This window comes from Gymnoscopelus braueri (genome assembly GCF_963280865.1).
Source record: "Gymnoscopelus braueri genome assembly, chromosome: 21".
In the NCBI taxonomy this organism is placed as follows: domain Eukaryota; kingdom Metazoa; phylum Chordata; class Actinopteri; order Myctophiformes; family Myctophidae; genus Gymnoscopelus; species Gymnoscopelus braueri.
Genome location: NC_137623.1, coordinates 48,175,333 through 48,191,666, shown reverse-complemented (window position 1 = coordinate 48,191,666; position 16,334 = coordinate 48,175,333). Strand labels below are relative to the sequence as shown.

The 16,334-nt window shown below is 42.3% G+C and overlaps 1 protein-coding gene across 7 annotated transcripts in view; it reads right to left on the bottom strand.

The window, feature by feature from the left end:
• relch (RAB11 binding and LisH domain, coiled-coil and HEAT repeat containing) overlaps positions 1-16,334 on the bottom strand; it is an 85,412-nt gene that overhangs the window by 23,815 nt on the left and 45,263 nt on the right. For 4 of the 7 annotated variants that reach the window (XM_080417716.1, XM_080417719.1, XM_080417718.1 and 1 more), the window contains 8 exons: positions 16,028-16,175; positions 15,122-15,278; positions 13,777-13,900; positions 12,775-12,823; positions 10,303-10,382; positions 9,344-9,450; positions 7,789-7,888; positions 5,107-5,189 (listed from right to left, as the gene is read on the bottom strand). In XM_080417716.1, coding sequence (XP_080273842.1) covers positions 5,107-5,189; positions 7,789-7,888; positions 9,344-9,450; positions 10,303-10,382; positions 12,775-12,823; positions 13,777-13,900; positions 15,122-15,278; positions 16,028-16,175 — 848 coding nt within the window. Of the gene's footprint in view, positions 1-3,260; positions 3,344-5,106; positions 5,190-7,788; positions 7,889-9,343; positions 9,451-10,302; positions 10,383-12,774; positions 12,824-13,776; positions 13,901-15,121; positions 15,279-16,027; positions 16,176-16,334 lie in introns of all 7 variants that reach the window. The other 3 variants (XM_080417717.1, XM_080417720.1, XR_013932363.1) reach the window with 2 other exon arrangements.

Here is a 16,334-nt window from a genome sequence, read left to right as displayed (position 1 = left end):
GGATGGGCATTCGGGACGACCTTTTTTGTTAACGTGTAAACGTTGTAATGTGGGCGGTTTACGGCGGTTAACCATCTATGACGTCTTATCAATAAATAAAGTTGCAGTCCTATGTGTGGGCCGTTCAAATAGGGCCTAAAACATGTATTGTAACATACTGTACATACTGGTCTATATCTCATTCTGTAGGGCTGTTTTCTTCTCTTCAAATGTTTAGAAAATAAATAAAGTATATATATATATATATATATATATATATATATATATATATATATATATATATATATATATACATACATACAATTATATGACTTATTTTGGTTATTTAGTCCTAAACGGTTAGTGACACACATTTCGCTTAAACTGTTGACAAAACCGAACATGCAAGAATAAAAGAAGACGTCTCCTGACTTGAAAACCATAGAAAATCTCAATGGGATTTGAAGGAGGTGGTTGCAGAACGCAAACCCAAGAATATTAGTGAACTGGAGGTTCACTACACAGGAAGGAATGGGCTAAAATGACACAGACAGGAATGCTGCCAGAAGCTTGTTCCTGGCTACGCATCACATTAGAAAGCGCAAAAGGGTGCTCTAAGAAGTATTAAAGACACTTGACTTAATTAATAATTCTGACACTACAATAGTCATTAAAAGTGGCATCTTTCTTGTGTTGAATTTGGTCTGCTATTTTTTTCCTCTACATCAACTCTCCGAAAATAGCCGATCTACAAGCTCACAGCGCGAGGCATTGTGAGCTTGTAGATCGGCTATTTTCGGCTAATGTTCCCCATCACACAAAGATATGACGGACCCCCTGTTGTAACTCTGAGGACCCCCTGTTGAAGACCTCAGATTTACATAGATCTTGTATGATTTGTTTATTTCATACAATTGACCGTTAGTGAATCTTGCCAATAAACCAGATTTGCGGTGGGGTTTGAATAATTTCGAGCACAACCTGTATGTTTTAGGCTGTATGGGTTACAAGTCAGCAGTTAAGTCTTTTATGCCTGTGAGCATTCCAAGGTTATTAATAATTACTACAATAATTATAATTTATTATAACACCCACAGTTTTATAATGTGTTGACAGGGGTGGAGAAGACAACATGGCTATAAATTCCTTCTATGACTTCAAAGACCTTCTTCTATACTCGTGTTTACAGCAGTAAATTTGAATTAGCATTGTATTCCATTGAACACTTATGTGTTGTTTTTTAATTTACTGTTCTTTATTGTTATTATTCTTTTACAATATATTGCGCAACACTTTGCTGAAGTGTCTGTTTTTAATCTGTTGTTTTTAATGCGTTGTTATTTTTCTTTTTTCCGCTGTATTGTACAGCACTGTGAGCTGCATTGTTACAGCCCCACCCATCCCATCTGACCCCTTAACAGGGGTTTTAAGTGGTCAGATGGGTGGGCCGCATGGCCACCCAATTTCAGAGCATGTTATGATCAATCAATCGATTGTGTCTTGGATCAATGGAACTAACGTTGTACACCATAACCCATTAAGACCGGGGGAAAGTATCTGTGTCATTTTAGATGTCTTTGGCTACTCAAAAAATTGCAGATCTACAAGCTCATAAGCTCGTAAAGCTTGGTACTTTTTTTTTAAATCGTGAAAATGAGTGCAAATCTTTGAATATATATTTTTGTAAGCGAACATTTTTAACTAAAAGTTTTGCTTCTGGGGGTCCCTGGAACAACATATTTTGAGATAGGGGTCCGCGGCCAAATAGATATAATTTTGGGTGGTCCTTGACACGAAAGAAGTTTGAGCAATGATGTAGAAACATGTTTAGAATCCCTATGAAGCAAAGATTTGAGTTAAAATGTTCGCTTTAGATTTGCACAATAAAAAATTAAATAGCAGATCTACAAGCTCATAGAGTGGCACTCGGTGCCGCGCTATGAGCTTGTAGATCTGCTATTTTTTTAATAGCCAAAGAAATCTAAAATGTCACAGATGCTTTCCCCGGTCGTAATGGGTTAAGTTCCCATTTATCGGTATCACAATGAAGGTTGAATCAAGGTTTTAAAGACATAATACCATGATTATTTTATTTTCTTTTTACTTTTGTTATATCAATGTTATATTATCATTGAAATCTTAGTGTTTAGCCAATTATTTGGGGGCCCACTTGCAATACCCTCAGAGACCTGAGGACCACAGCCACTAGTTCAGTCTATAGGGATGCAGCCCACATGAGGAGAAAGTTAAAGGAACACTTCACCTATTTTCAACCTATCTTCAGACTGTATAAGTGGTCCTCACTAAAGCTCATTATAATATGGCACAATTTCTGTCTACTCACTCTGTGTCTCATAGGAGGGCTGTGGACAGTTCAGAAACCTGCTACCAGTAACATCATCAGTGGGTTTGTTCATTTCAAGCAAGATGAAAAGAAAATAGAACAATGGCTTTTATTTCAGCACGCTAACTTTCCATGCTGTAGTTTCTATTAGCTTGGAATCCCCATCGATGATGTGATTGGTAGGCAGGTTTCTGAACTGTCCATAGCCCACCAATGAGAATGAGTAGACGGAAACTATGCCATATTGTAATGTGCATTAAAGGTTTCATGACATTATTTAGGTTTTCTGACCTCAATAACACCCCAAAAAACTGAACTTTGAACATTCAGTGGATTTTCTGTGGTTTTCTGAATAATTAGGCTCAGAAAAGGCCCGAAGACTTTGACGTTAGTCGATTAATCCCGCCGCCTCTCTGCCCCGCCCCTCCCCTATCCTTCTCCTCTGGGGAGGGTGGAGCAGAGGTGATGATTGACAGGCAAAATCCCTCAACAGCGACATCCGCAGGCAAATACTTTTTTTTTTTCATTGCAGCTGAAAAGGCCTCAGAACACGGAGAGAAAAAACCTGCCATGGCTCACTGGAGTGGATTTTTCAGTTAAAACCTTTTAATACGCGTCTGAAGGACCATGTCATAATAAAGACTTTTAATGTTTTGTAAACCAGCATGTCATGAAACCTTTACGTAAGCCTTTAAGTAAACCTCCCAAACATGATGTACAAGTACACCCCCTGGACATGACCCCAACCCGACCCTTGATGCTGAGTGCCAAGCAGGGAGGCATTGGGTCCTTTGGTATCTCAGGGCAGACACTCTAACTAAAAAGGCCTCTGAGCACATTAGTCAGGACCAATTATATGATGATAAAGTTGATAAAGTTTATGTTTTTTTTCTTTTCTCTCTTCTTTTCTTATGGGTTTCGTATGGGTTTAACTCACAATTCAGGACCACTGCACAGAGTTATAAGGGCCGGAGCGGCCCGGCGGTGAACTAACGCTTCATTCATGCCGCGGAGAGTCAACTGCAATGCCCACCACCACACAGCAGGGGGCGAGAGAGAGAGAGAGAGAGAGAGAGAGAGAGAGAGAGAGAGAGAGAGAGAGAGAGAGAGAGAGAGAGAGAGAGAGAGAGAGAGAGAGAGAGATTGTGATAGGATGGGGGAGGGGAGGGAAGAAAGAGGGAGGGAGGGAGAAACTTAGAGAAAGGGGGGAGGGAGAGAGATGGAGGAAGAGAAAGGAGAAGGATGGAGCAGTGGTTCTCAAATGTAAAATTTCAAAGACCACCGTAACTCTCAGGGTGTACAACATGTTGCACACTCTCAGAGTTAACAGACCTGCAACGGTCCATTTGGAAACCCCCTCAAGTAAACCCAGAGGGTCTTCATTCATGGACCCCCCATTTTGAGAACCACTGGAGTCAACCAACCGGTTGATATTGGTTAAGGGGGAGGGGGGCCCCTACTTAAAGAGGAAGAGGAGGAGTGTTAACAGACACACATGCAGAGCTGCGGCTGCATGCACACACACACCACAAACACACAAACACAAACACACAACCACACACGCCAGCAGCGTCGCACACTGATGACATCACTAGAGTGAGTGTTGGCTGATGGCGCAGGCTGATGAGGCGGACATGCGGCGTGGCGGCGTTAGTGACTTTTTGGTGGTTATTACGGCGGAGAATAACCGCACCGCACCGCAATCCAGGCAGGGACGAGCCCCCACAGCGCTAACACAGATACTCTTATTGTTGAAAAAATCTCTGTCACAGTTTTGAGAGCGTGTGTTGGATAAATCAATTGGAAACTCTGGAGGAATGAACAGGACTAGAATTTGACATGCCTGATGAAGCGGACAGATAATTTTTTTTTAATCTATTTCAGTGGTTCTCAAAATTGTTTTATGTCAAGGGCACCCAAAACTAAATAATTGTTTGGCCCGCGAACCCCCATCTGAAAATAATTTGTGCCGGGGCGTGGACCCCCATACGCAATTTATGTTCCAATGATGTTTTTGCAAATAGCAATTAGCAAATGGCAAGCTCACAATGCGTCTATTTTCAAATAGACGATAAATATAGGTTTAACCGCTTAAACCCTATAGCCTGGCATTGGCCAGACTGATAACGAGTATGAGAAATCAGAAAATGATCGGGCCAATCAGTGACTGCGTTTCAACTGCTGTCCATACAACAGTGAAAAGCATTAAAATCATTTCCTGATTTCTCATACTCGCTCCCTATAGGCCGAAGTCCAGACTGGGAGGAACGTGAGAGTGAATCCACGCTATCAGTCTGGCCAATGCCAGGCTACTTAAACCCCATATGGGTAACTGGAGTCCCTCAGGGCTCAATACTAGAGTATTTTCTGTTTTCTGTTATTGTGGGGAAAGCTTTCGCTGAGAATAGCCAATCGACAAGCTTGTCGATCTGCAATTTTCAGCAAAAGCTTTCCCCACATGCTGGGGTTTAAGTGGTTAAACTGATTGCGTCATGCTATATTATTTAACAGATTTTGTTGGACCCCTGGGGGTCCCTGCATGGACCCCACTTTAAGAACCACTGTCAGCAATACGTGTCAAAGGGTTACTGTCACTCAAGTGACAACGTGCCTCTCCTTCTCAATGTCACCTGGTTGGCGGGCGTACGGGGCTGGTGCCTGCGTGGCGATATGCGGGCGGCAGAGGTCAGGTGTTTATAAGGGGAAAGGGGGGGAGGGGGAGACGCGGTGCGGTGGGGGGGTTGGTGGTTTTATCGTTGTTGTTGTTGTTTGTTGTCACTTACATTTCGGGGTCGGAGGACAATGTGATGAGAGCCGGCACCACTCTCTGAGCTACCAGCGTCTCATTCACCCCCTTTACCAGCAGCTGATCCCATTGGACAAGAGCCAGCCGTGATGTCACAGAGGTGGGCGTGGCATTGGGACAAGAGCGAGCAACACCGCCGATAGAAAGAGGTAGAGAGATAAAGAGAAAGAAAAAGAGAGAGAGAGAGAAAGAGAGCGAGAGAGAAAGAGAGCGAGAGAGAGAGAGAGAGAGAGAGAGAGAGAGAGGAGGGGGAGCAATAGGGAGGGGAGGGATAAAAAGAAAAGGAATAGACAAAAACAAAAGATAGGAAGAAAGTGATATACAATGACAAGAACTGCAGCAGCAAGGCAGCGGTGTATACAAACGAATGCATACACACTCTAGCAACACATACACACACCACAAACACGCACAGACACGCACACTTGCACGCACACACAGCAGAGATGACCATGCCAACGTAGCTAGACTGCTGCACAGTAAGTGTTCCAACATGGTGAGCATTAAGGCTGTATAGGCCTTGCCACAGATCCCAGGTCAGACGTTATCTCATGTGGATGGAGAGAGAGAGAGAGAGAGAGAGAGAGAGAGAGAGAGAGAGACAGAGAGACAGAGAGACAGAGAGACAGAGATACATGAGGCTTTTTTTGTATACTATTTAAATCGTTTTGAGAAAAAATGCTGCTAAGTGTCCCAAAGTGACTGCAAAAGATTGCTAATGTTTGTCTCAAAAAGCTTTATACCCTGTATATAACATGTATATAACGACGCAATGTGACATAAGAGCTCTGTTTACACAATGCTGTACCGCTCCAACTGTATATACTTTTTCAACTGTTTTCTTATATTTTGACACTTGCTTTGGCAATGCAAACTTATGTTTTCTCATGCCAATAAAGCTCCTTTTAATTGAATAGAATTGAGACAGAAACAGAGAGACACAGACACAGACAGAGACAGAGACAGAGACAGAGACAGAGACAGAGACAGAGACAGAGACAGAGACACAGAGACAGAGACAGAGACAGAGACACAGAGACAGAGACAGAGACAGAGAGACAGAGAGACAGAGAGACAGAGAGACAGACAGAGAGACAGAGACACCTCATGGTATACCGGTCTGATCTGGGAGCTGTGGAGCATAGCTTTGACAATGGAATGGTGACTGGGGGAAAAGGGGGGGTGGGTCTACTTCACAGTAAATGGAGTGGGGTGTGTGTGAGTGTGTGTAGGGGGGGGGGGGGGCATGAACATACTATAGGACAACCACTCCTCCTCAAACCCAGCGTCAAAACCAACCATCATGGGCCCCGGTTCCATTTCTATCCCTAGACCCTTGAACCCCTGTCAAGAGTGTGAGATCATCACTTGAACCCCAGCATCCATGTTCTGGGGGGGGGGGATTAGCCAAAGAATATTAGATCTTCAAGCTCACTAGATAGCTAGTAGCATCCTCTGCCCCCCTCCCTCCTTTCTCTGTTAATGTATTTTTTGATGTTTTCTACCAATATGTACTGTATTGTACGTAATACTGTATATGTATTACTGATGAATAACGATGGACCACAATGGAATGGAAACAAGTCCCAGGCTTGTTTCCATTCCACGTGCATGTATAATGTGTGTGTGTGTGTGTGTGTGTGTGTGTGTGTGTGTGTGTGTGTGTGTGTGTGTGTGTGTGTGTGTGTGTGTGTGTGTGTGTGTGTGTAAACATAAAGTTTACACTACTCCTGTCAGAAGAAGACCAAAAAAATGTATTTAGCCATGTAATGAATCTAGTGTTGAACTAACAGTGTACAGTGGGCTAGCTGGGGGGTTGTTCTGGTGATAGAATTGGAACCAGGGCACTGATAGAAGACCATCTAAAAGGGATTCTTTTATAAACACTTATAAAAAGCTAAATAGTACATGTACATTACATAGTACATGTACGTATGTTACACAGCAGCAATAGCAAGCAGTGCCAGCAGCGCACAGAGCTAGTCCAACATTTGCATAAATGCAGCTCACACATATTCTCTTGGTATATACTTAAGTTACACAGAATAGCAGACACATGGCAGGTAATTTATGGGATAAAATGACAACAGCAGATGGTTTCTAAAGAATTCAGTTATCACTTGAAACATTTGATATAACTTTGAGAGTATCACAATTCATTTAGTAGCATTATTGGCTCATGATCAATGAGTTGTCAGTCTCTGTGTGTGTGTGCGTGTGCCTGTGCGTGTGTGTGTGTGTGTGTGCGCGCGCATGTGTGTTAGGGCTAGGCGATATGACTTCTATCTCAATTATTTCAAACTTTTGCCTCCATTACGATTAATGAACGATAGTTAAAATATATATATATATATATATATATATATATATATATATATATATATATATATGTGTAGTGAAAACACAACGTCATGATGTGACACGTTGTGAGCTTGTAGATCAGCTATTTTCATTATATTTCTACGCCACCATTGTGCAACCAAATATCATACAGGGTTAAGTGGTTAATCAAACAATTCGATATAGAATGTTTTGTGTTCATTCATTGATAATTATACTGTAAGAAGATTAATTATCGCCCCAAAAAACCTTGGTTCTGTGTGTGTATGTGTGTGTGCCTGCATGCGTGCGTGTGTGCGTGCGTGCGTGCGTGTGGTACCTCAAACATGCGTGCGGCCGTGCATCGGACCAGCGCAGAGGTATGGACCACACCATACCACAGCACGGTCAGCAACAACTCATGGTAGACTGGGTTTGCCCTGCCACACACAAACACACCAATATAGTACATTGTTGGGACAAGTTATACAAAAGGATAAGTGAGTTTCACAACACAGCTCAGCTTCTTGGTTTGGACATACCTGCCAACATTAGACTGTGAGAAATAGGGTAGAGTGTGGGTAGAGAATTCATTTTCAGGATAAATTACAATTCAGAAGCAGTAAAGATTCAGGAGTCTCCTGCTAAATTCAGGAGTGTTGGCAGGTGTGGGTTTTTGTCAAAGCACCATGGTAGCGTATTTGGTAAAAAAAAAAAAAGGAAAAAAAAGAGAGGATAGTTTTAGGAATTAACTCATTTAGTGCTATTCACGTGTTTCACGTGTTTTACCGCTATGGTGCAACGTGCCAATCACGTGTTTTAGAAAAAATAGTAAAAAACTCAAAAATAAATAAATATATATATATATATATATTTTTTTTTTCTTTTTTATGTCCAGAACCCAAGATCAGTCATGCAAACAGCCCCGAGGTGAAAAAACATGTTGTTTTCTTTTGGGTCAGGTGTCACACAATTGCCCTATTTGGGTTCAAAAAGGTGACTGTAGCTGAAAAGTGACACTTTTGCATGTCTGCAAGATATCATTATCTGAAGATTTGCATCTCCATCCACTCCTTGTTTAACTTATAACTGAAAAAGGCTGTATCTCGCTTCCTAAGCACTTACTTTGAAAAAATCTCTGGCACTGGGACAACATAGCCAGAAATAATTCTGGTACTCAGTGAGTTAAGAGAAATGTATCTAATCTAAGATATGTTGTAATATAATGTAATTAGCGTAATTGTATTTAACTGGGCAATTTCAATAGGATATAATTGGGGCTGGGCGATATGGACAAAATAAAATACCTATAACAAATGCTTTGATATCAATATTGTGATATAATATAAAAAAGGATCTAGCAAAGAAACTTGACCTGATGTGTTGTAAGCTTGTAGATAGCTAGACTGCTATTTTTGAATGTTTTTGAAAGTATAAAGTAGGTCATAAGTAATTAAAACCAGGAAAAACACACTTATGCCATATCAAAATATTACGAAATCCAAAATCCTAGATGATACCTAGACTCATATCAAAATATAAATACAATACTTCTTCATTGACCCGGTCATTAATACAATCAATTCTGATCTAATGCAATCTAATTTAATCAAATCCGAAACATCAAATTTAAGTGACTTTGCTCTAAAAATGTGTTTTTAACAAGCTTCCTGATATCGAAGAGTGGACATGGATTTCCACTGACTGACCACCACATCAGTGTGTGTGTGTGTGTGTGTGTGTGTGTGTGTGTGTGTGTGTGTGTGTGTGTGTGTGTGTGTGTGTGTGTGTGTGTGTGGGGGTGTGTGTGTGTGTGTGTGTGTGTGTGTGTGTGTGTGTGTGTGTGTGTGTGTGTGTGTGTGTGTGTGTGCGTGCGTGCGTGTGTATTGTCTTACCCCAGCTCTACAAAGGAGGCCTTCAGGCTGTCCAGAGGAGCGTGGGACAGAGACAGAGTTGTCATCACGTCCTCTAAGAAACCCACCAGCAGCTTACGGTCCTCTTCCTGTGGGGAGCAAGTCAGTCACTATGTTTTAGAGCAGTGCTCGTCTAAAACGTTTTTTTTTCAAGAACCCCCATAACTCTGAGAACGTAAGGGTCATTTTGGGACCATCTGTACGCAGTCGCTCTCAAGAGTTACAGACCTATAAGGGTCATTAAGAACTCCCTCAAGCAATCAGTCACTAGGTTTTAGAGCGGTGCCCCCATAACCCCCCATAACTCTGAGAGCGTACAGATGGATCCAAATGGACAGTTACAGACCTGTAACGATCAATTAGAACAGTGGTTCCCAACCTGGGGGTCGGGACCCCCAGAGGGATCCCCACATGATTTTGGGGGGGGTCCCCAGATGAGAGAAAGTGACAATTTAAGGTAATACAAAAAATATATATAGAATAGAAAAAAAGACTAAAATCGTCAAATAATATAAGAAAGAGGCAACACATTTGAAAATAGCCGATCTACAAGCTCACAATGCATCACAACACGTGGCGTTGTGAGCTTGTAGATCTGCTATTTTCACAATGTTTAACTGTGGAACCGAGTCAAACTAAATGTAATACCTACACTTACAAGTGCTTATCAGGGTGGGGGGTCCCCAGTTCAAATATGATTATTTGGGGGGGGGTCGCGGCCTGAAAAGATTGAGAACCACTGAAATAGAAGTCCCTCAAGGACCGCTGAGTCCTCTATCTGTCAGCGGTTCTCCACTTTTTATGAGCTGTGGACCACTAGCATATTTCAAACAATCCTCAAGGACACAGTGCTAACACTCACACACTAAGATGCCACTTCAATCACAAGAAAAGACAAATCTAAAAATGTTAAAAGATAATTCAAGCAGTATTTAATTTACCTGGTTATAACACGTCAGCACTCCAGTAGCGTAGATGGGCACGGTGGCCTTGAGCAGAATGCCATTTCCTGCTGTAGCGTCTGTACAAAACACATAATAACTAATTATTCAAATCTAGGGGTGCAACAGTTCATTGAACTAATCGATTTAATCTATTATACAAATTATCAATAATTTCATAAAAATGTATCCCTATTTTGGGCATGTCATTATAGGCAAAAATAGTAAATATAGCTGATGTACTAGCTCACAACGTATTGTGAGCTTGTATATCAGCAGTTTTTGACTATTTTCGCATGACACCATTGGGCGAGAAAGCAAAAAAAAACAAAAAAACGCTGAAGTGGTTAATCGATTCATTGCCTTCTCAATTGTTCAAATAATCAAAAAAGTCATCGATAGAAAAAGAATCGCTGAGAAAATGAGGGACGGTTGCATCCCTATTCCAATTGGCCTCGACCCTGCATGTGTGAAGAGTGCAAAGTGTAACTGTCTCAACTTCCGAGACGGTCACACTCCCACCAAATTACTGTAATTTACGATGGGAGTGTAAAGGGCCGTGTGCACACTGAGAGCGCCTTTTGAGGTTGGCAGTCTGTCATGCATTTCTATGATAAAGACGTGCTGGTGCGCTCCTACTCCCAGTGCTCACAATGCGTCGCAGCGCAGCTAAGTGAAAATCATTTCGATGTCATCACGGCCCGCCAAAAATACATTTTTGGTGACTAAATCAACTGTAGATTTAGTCGACTAAAAGTAAAACATTTCAGGTGACAAAAACATGACTAAAACCGAACAGAACTTTATTCTAAAGAAATCAAAATTTGCTGTCAAAATCTACACTGGGTTGGAACTGTGAGGGCATCAAGCTGTGTGTGAGCGCTATGGACATGATATCCAAAGTGTTCCTCAGCTCAAAAGGCGTTCTCTGTGAACACGTTCCCTAACTGTCTCAGACAGTTGCACAAGGAAGTTTTCCAGAGCAGTGCACTGCAGTTTATTTTCGAATGTTTTAAATGAGTTAAAGTGTAGCGGGACAGGAAATTGAATGAGGTCAGAGAGAGGGGATGACATGCAACACAGGAACGTGAATGACACACGAAGCCGGAATCAAACCGGGTGGATGTTGCTGATTATGTGGTCGACGCACTATCCGCTCAACTACCGGCTCGCACTGACTGGTACAAAATAAGTTTTGACAGATACAGTACATGTAAACAGAATGAACACACACACACACACACACACACACACACACACACACACACACACACACACACACACACACACACAATGTACAGAGTTTATGACTAAAGTGTGTTAGATTAGACTGTGGTTCCAAATTAGAATAATAATCAGTGGTGGACAAAGTACTCAACCACAGTACTTGAGTCAAAGTATACATCTGGTCAAATATTACTCCATACAAGCGAAGTTGCTTTGTCAAACTTTTTACTTGCTTTTAAAGTATTCAAAAGTACAAATTACTATTTATTTTTTTAATATCAATGCATTGCTGTATTGAAATGTAGACATTTCAAAAGTAAAAGAAAAAGAAGGATATAGCAAGCTCACAACGCATTGCATTTTGGGTAGGTTTGTGACGCGCAGGGGTCACAAACACCGCAGACACCAGTTCAACCAGTCATATGCTGACGTGTACAGCGGTGTACCACACTGTGCTGTGTGCATTCAATGTCTGTGTATCAGTCTGTGTGTTTACACATCTATGTGGCCTAAAGCAAGGGTTTCCCAAACTTTTCAGCTCGAGACCCAAAAGATAAATGTCGTGTCTGTCTCCCCAGGACCCAAACTGGTGAAAATACATTATGAATTAGACACTAAAGCAATATTTAATAGTGAAAATAGTCAGTCTACAAGTACAAGCTCACAACGCGCTGTACTGCGATACACAGTGAGTTTGTACATCGCGGTTACAAAGTGGCTATTAACTGATTTGGGCTATAATAACTCATTTTGATGGGGACCCTGTGGAACCCCCTCAAGGACCCCAGGCTTAAAGAAACATCAACTGTTTTTTTGTGTAATGGAATAAGGACACGATGGGGTGCGTGGGGACGGCGACGGCGTTACGGCACATGGCGATCAGGACGCAGACTTGGCTGAGATGCTGCCCAGCACACATTTCATAAACAACCACACAGACCCAAAGCTAAATCACTTGGCAAAGAGTTGAGACCAAGCGCCTCTTATAACTGTACAAAACATGCTGGGAATGAGAGGGGACAGGGGAACACCCATAACTGGCTCTAAATAGCTTGTTTACAACAACAATGTATGTGTGTGTGTGTGTGTGTGTGTGTGTGTGTGTGTGTGTGTGTGTGTGTGTGTGTGTGTGTGTGTGTGTGTGTGTGTGTGTGTGTGTGTGTGTGTGTGTGTGTGTGTATGTGTGTGTGTGTGTGTGTGTGTGTGTGTGTGTGTCGCGTGCGTGCACGTTTGAGCTCCACTTACCGACATTCTCTTCGGAGAGCCTGAGAATCTCTTGGAACTGCGGTTTAACCTAAAACGGTGCAAGGAAGATGTCAGAAATTTCACACTGCAACCATCACTGTCCTCGACGTCGGTTAGCATTATTATCACCAGAGAGAGAGAGTGCCGCCACGGCCCCTCAGACTAAAGCTGTTTTTTCCTATCTGAGAGCGAGGTCAGCGCCGCGGTCGAGGCGGCGGTCCCTCGTAATCACGTTGAACCCGCCACGGGTTCAGACTTGCCCTCAGCTCACTGTCAGCAAGTTCTTTCTCCATGTTTTCTTTCCTCTCCTGACAAATACGTTGATTCTCTCCGTTTGCACTTTATCTCATGTACAACGTGCGCTGACACTCTTTCGTTACCTTAATGTCTAATCTCATGTACATACCTGCTGCTATGTGGACCTACCAAAGTGCTACCACCTTAGTGTCTAACCTTATGTCTAACCTCATGTACATACAGTACTGTACCAGCTGGATTATGCTGTGTATACAGGTACCGTATATTATTATTATTTAAAAAATTGTTCCACATGTTACTCTGTTTTTCTTTCGTTCTCTCCATGCTCTCCATGCTCTCTTTTACTATTTGAAGATCTGGATCCGGATCCGCCGATCCAGTCCGGGTTTTCTACTTATTAAAAATGGCAAAATCAACAGGAAGTTGACATTTTTATTAAAAAAAAAACAGTACTGGGTTTGGTGATGTTCTATATTGTCTGAATCAACTTTGTTTGCGTTCGTTTTTGTGCTAAAAGAGTGACCGTACAATGTAAGTCAATGAGGAGCATATTTTGAATTATCAATTTCTAATCAATGGAGCAATTATTTTTTATTCCTTGTCCACCTTTGGAGTTACATCATGGCAAGGTAACTACACAACCCAAACCTCTACCAAAGTGGTCTTGCCCTTTAAGTGTTGGTGAAGATCTTGTACAGTACACACGTTTGCATATTAATGAGTGTGTCCAGATGAGAGCTTTACCTTAGTGTTGGTGAAGATCTTGCCGAAGGTTCGACACAGTCTCCAGAAGAAGCGAGAGAACTCGTGGACGCAGGTCGACGACGTCACGTTGATGCGACCCACTATTTCAATGAGCTGGGGGAGTCTGCATGGGACACACACACACACACACATGCACGTGATATTAGACAAACAGGTTTAAGAACAGCTTCCACCCGGCTTCTTTATACTGTTGAACAAGGCATGACCACCGCCTGCCACCAGGCTGGCCATGGACTTTTTCCTTTCCCTGTGTTTTTGGGCGGTGAAACCGCCCCTATATGTGAGGTTTGGACATCGACATTCGCTGCACTGTGATTGGCCACCATTGTACCCCCCCCACCCATTGTACCCCCCCAACCCTGCGCTGTGATTGGCCACCATTGTACCCCCCTAACCCTGCACCGTGATTGGCCACCGCTGACTCTATTCAGGACTGTGATTGGCTAGTGAAACACATGACACATGTGCATAGCCCTATAAATAGGACTATGCACTTAAAAAAAACACATATATGTTTTTTTTAAAGTTAGGGGTGTACAATGGTTGGTCCACAATATTAATTTTCTTTAAGTGAACTTCCATCACTGTGATGACCACTGTGACCACACCGCCCACTTCACACTGGGTGTGATTTTTGGGCGGTGAAACCGCCCCTATAAGTGAGGTTTGGATATTTGTACAACAAATCCTGCGCTGTGATTGGCCAAAAATTTACCAAAATTTACAAAAATGTACCCCGCCTAACCCTGCACCGTGATTGGCCAATCACAGTCTATTCAGGACTGTGATTGGCCAGTGTCACATGACACATGAGCATAGCCCTATATAAGAAACCATAACTTAAAAAAAAACATAAATTTGTTTTTTTAACCCATTAATACCTGGAACGCATCTGTGTCACTTTAGATTTCTTTGGCTATTCAAAAATAGCAGATCTACAAGCTCATAGCGCGGCACCGAGTGCCGCGCTACGAGCTTGTAGATCTGCTATTTTTGAAAAATCGCGAAAAAATATTTTAAATCTTTTTTTCAAAAAACTGTTAGGATTTAGATTTTTTTTAAAGAATCGTCTCAGGTCTTAAAGGGTTAAAGTTATGGTTTCTTCCATCATAAAGAGTGTTTCAATAAAAGTATTTATTTTTTGTACATGATTGGTTGACTCCATTCAGTATTGTGATTAGCTAGCAAGACACCGCCCACTTCACACAGGGTGTGATTTTTTCCCTCTTTGCACCTTAATCTTGTGTAAAATGTGCTGATATTATTTTTGCACTTTAATGTCTAATATCATATACACAGTATATACTGGCCTATATATACTCACAGCTGGTTGACCACCCACAGCAGGCCCTCCCAGCCCGTGGTGCCCTCGTGTTCCAGCTGGTGGTCGTAGAGGACCAGCAGGACGCTCAGCATCTCTCTGCTGCCGATGATGGTGGACACGTCCTGGAGAGGAGAGGCCGGCCTGGGGAACCGCGTCACTGCACACAAACACACAGGACAACCAATTAACAATGTACAATTTAGGCATTTAGCAGCCAGACTCTCTTATCCAGAGCGACTTACGATAAGCAAGGCAAACGCATACATCAAATGTAGAGAGACAGTGAAGTGCCTCAGTAAACTAGGATCACAGGTAAACCAAGAACCTAGCATCAGTCTAAACAATATAACAATCTAAATAATAATCTGTACATTTGAAACGACTAGTTTCGTTGCACCGCCGATCCGACTGATATGGGCATACATGGAGATCTTTGAGGCAACGGCTGTCGTCTTATTCGTGTCCACGCATGCGCTGTGTAAGTAGGAAAATATGACGCATGTCGCGTAGGAGCACTAATAAGTATTGCGCAAGAAGTATTGGCAACAATGTAGTAATATAGGGCTATTAATGCGCAATAATGTACACATACACAGTGTACGTAAAACATATGAAATTTGCAAGCATGAAATGTAGTTTAGTAGATTTCCCATGGCATGCATTATTATGTGTGCATAGTGTGGAAGCAATTGCACGATGTGTGGTGTGGTAGAAGAAGGCGAACGGACATGGATAAACAGGAAGTCCATCCACCATCCGATTTTAATATAAGATAGGACACCAGGTGAACAATGAACCTAGCGTCAGTCTAAGCAATATACTGTCAAAACTAATAATCTTTACATTGACACTATAGGATACCAGGTATACACTGGTAATGTGTAATATGTGTGAAGTGTGTCCCACCCTCTATAGTGGGCGTCGCTCCCTGCAGTTTGGCTCTGCTGGTGAAGGGGGCGTTCTGCAGCACCACGGCAAACAGAGGCGGGATGAGAGACTGCAACGCCGACAGCAACATGTGCAGCTTGTGTTCATCTAGACCATGTTCACCCTGCTACATGGAGAGAGAGAGAGAGAGAGAGAGAGAGAGTTTATAAAGAGAGAGTTTATAAAGCAGGTAGATCATTGCGGTGTGCATGGTGCACAATTCAGAACACAAGCAGAAAGTTCATTAGCCTAATCCTAACCTAGTCTCGCATGGCCTAACTAACTA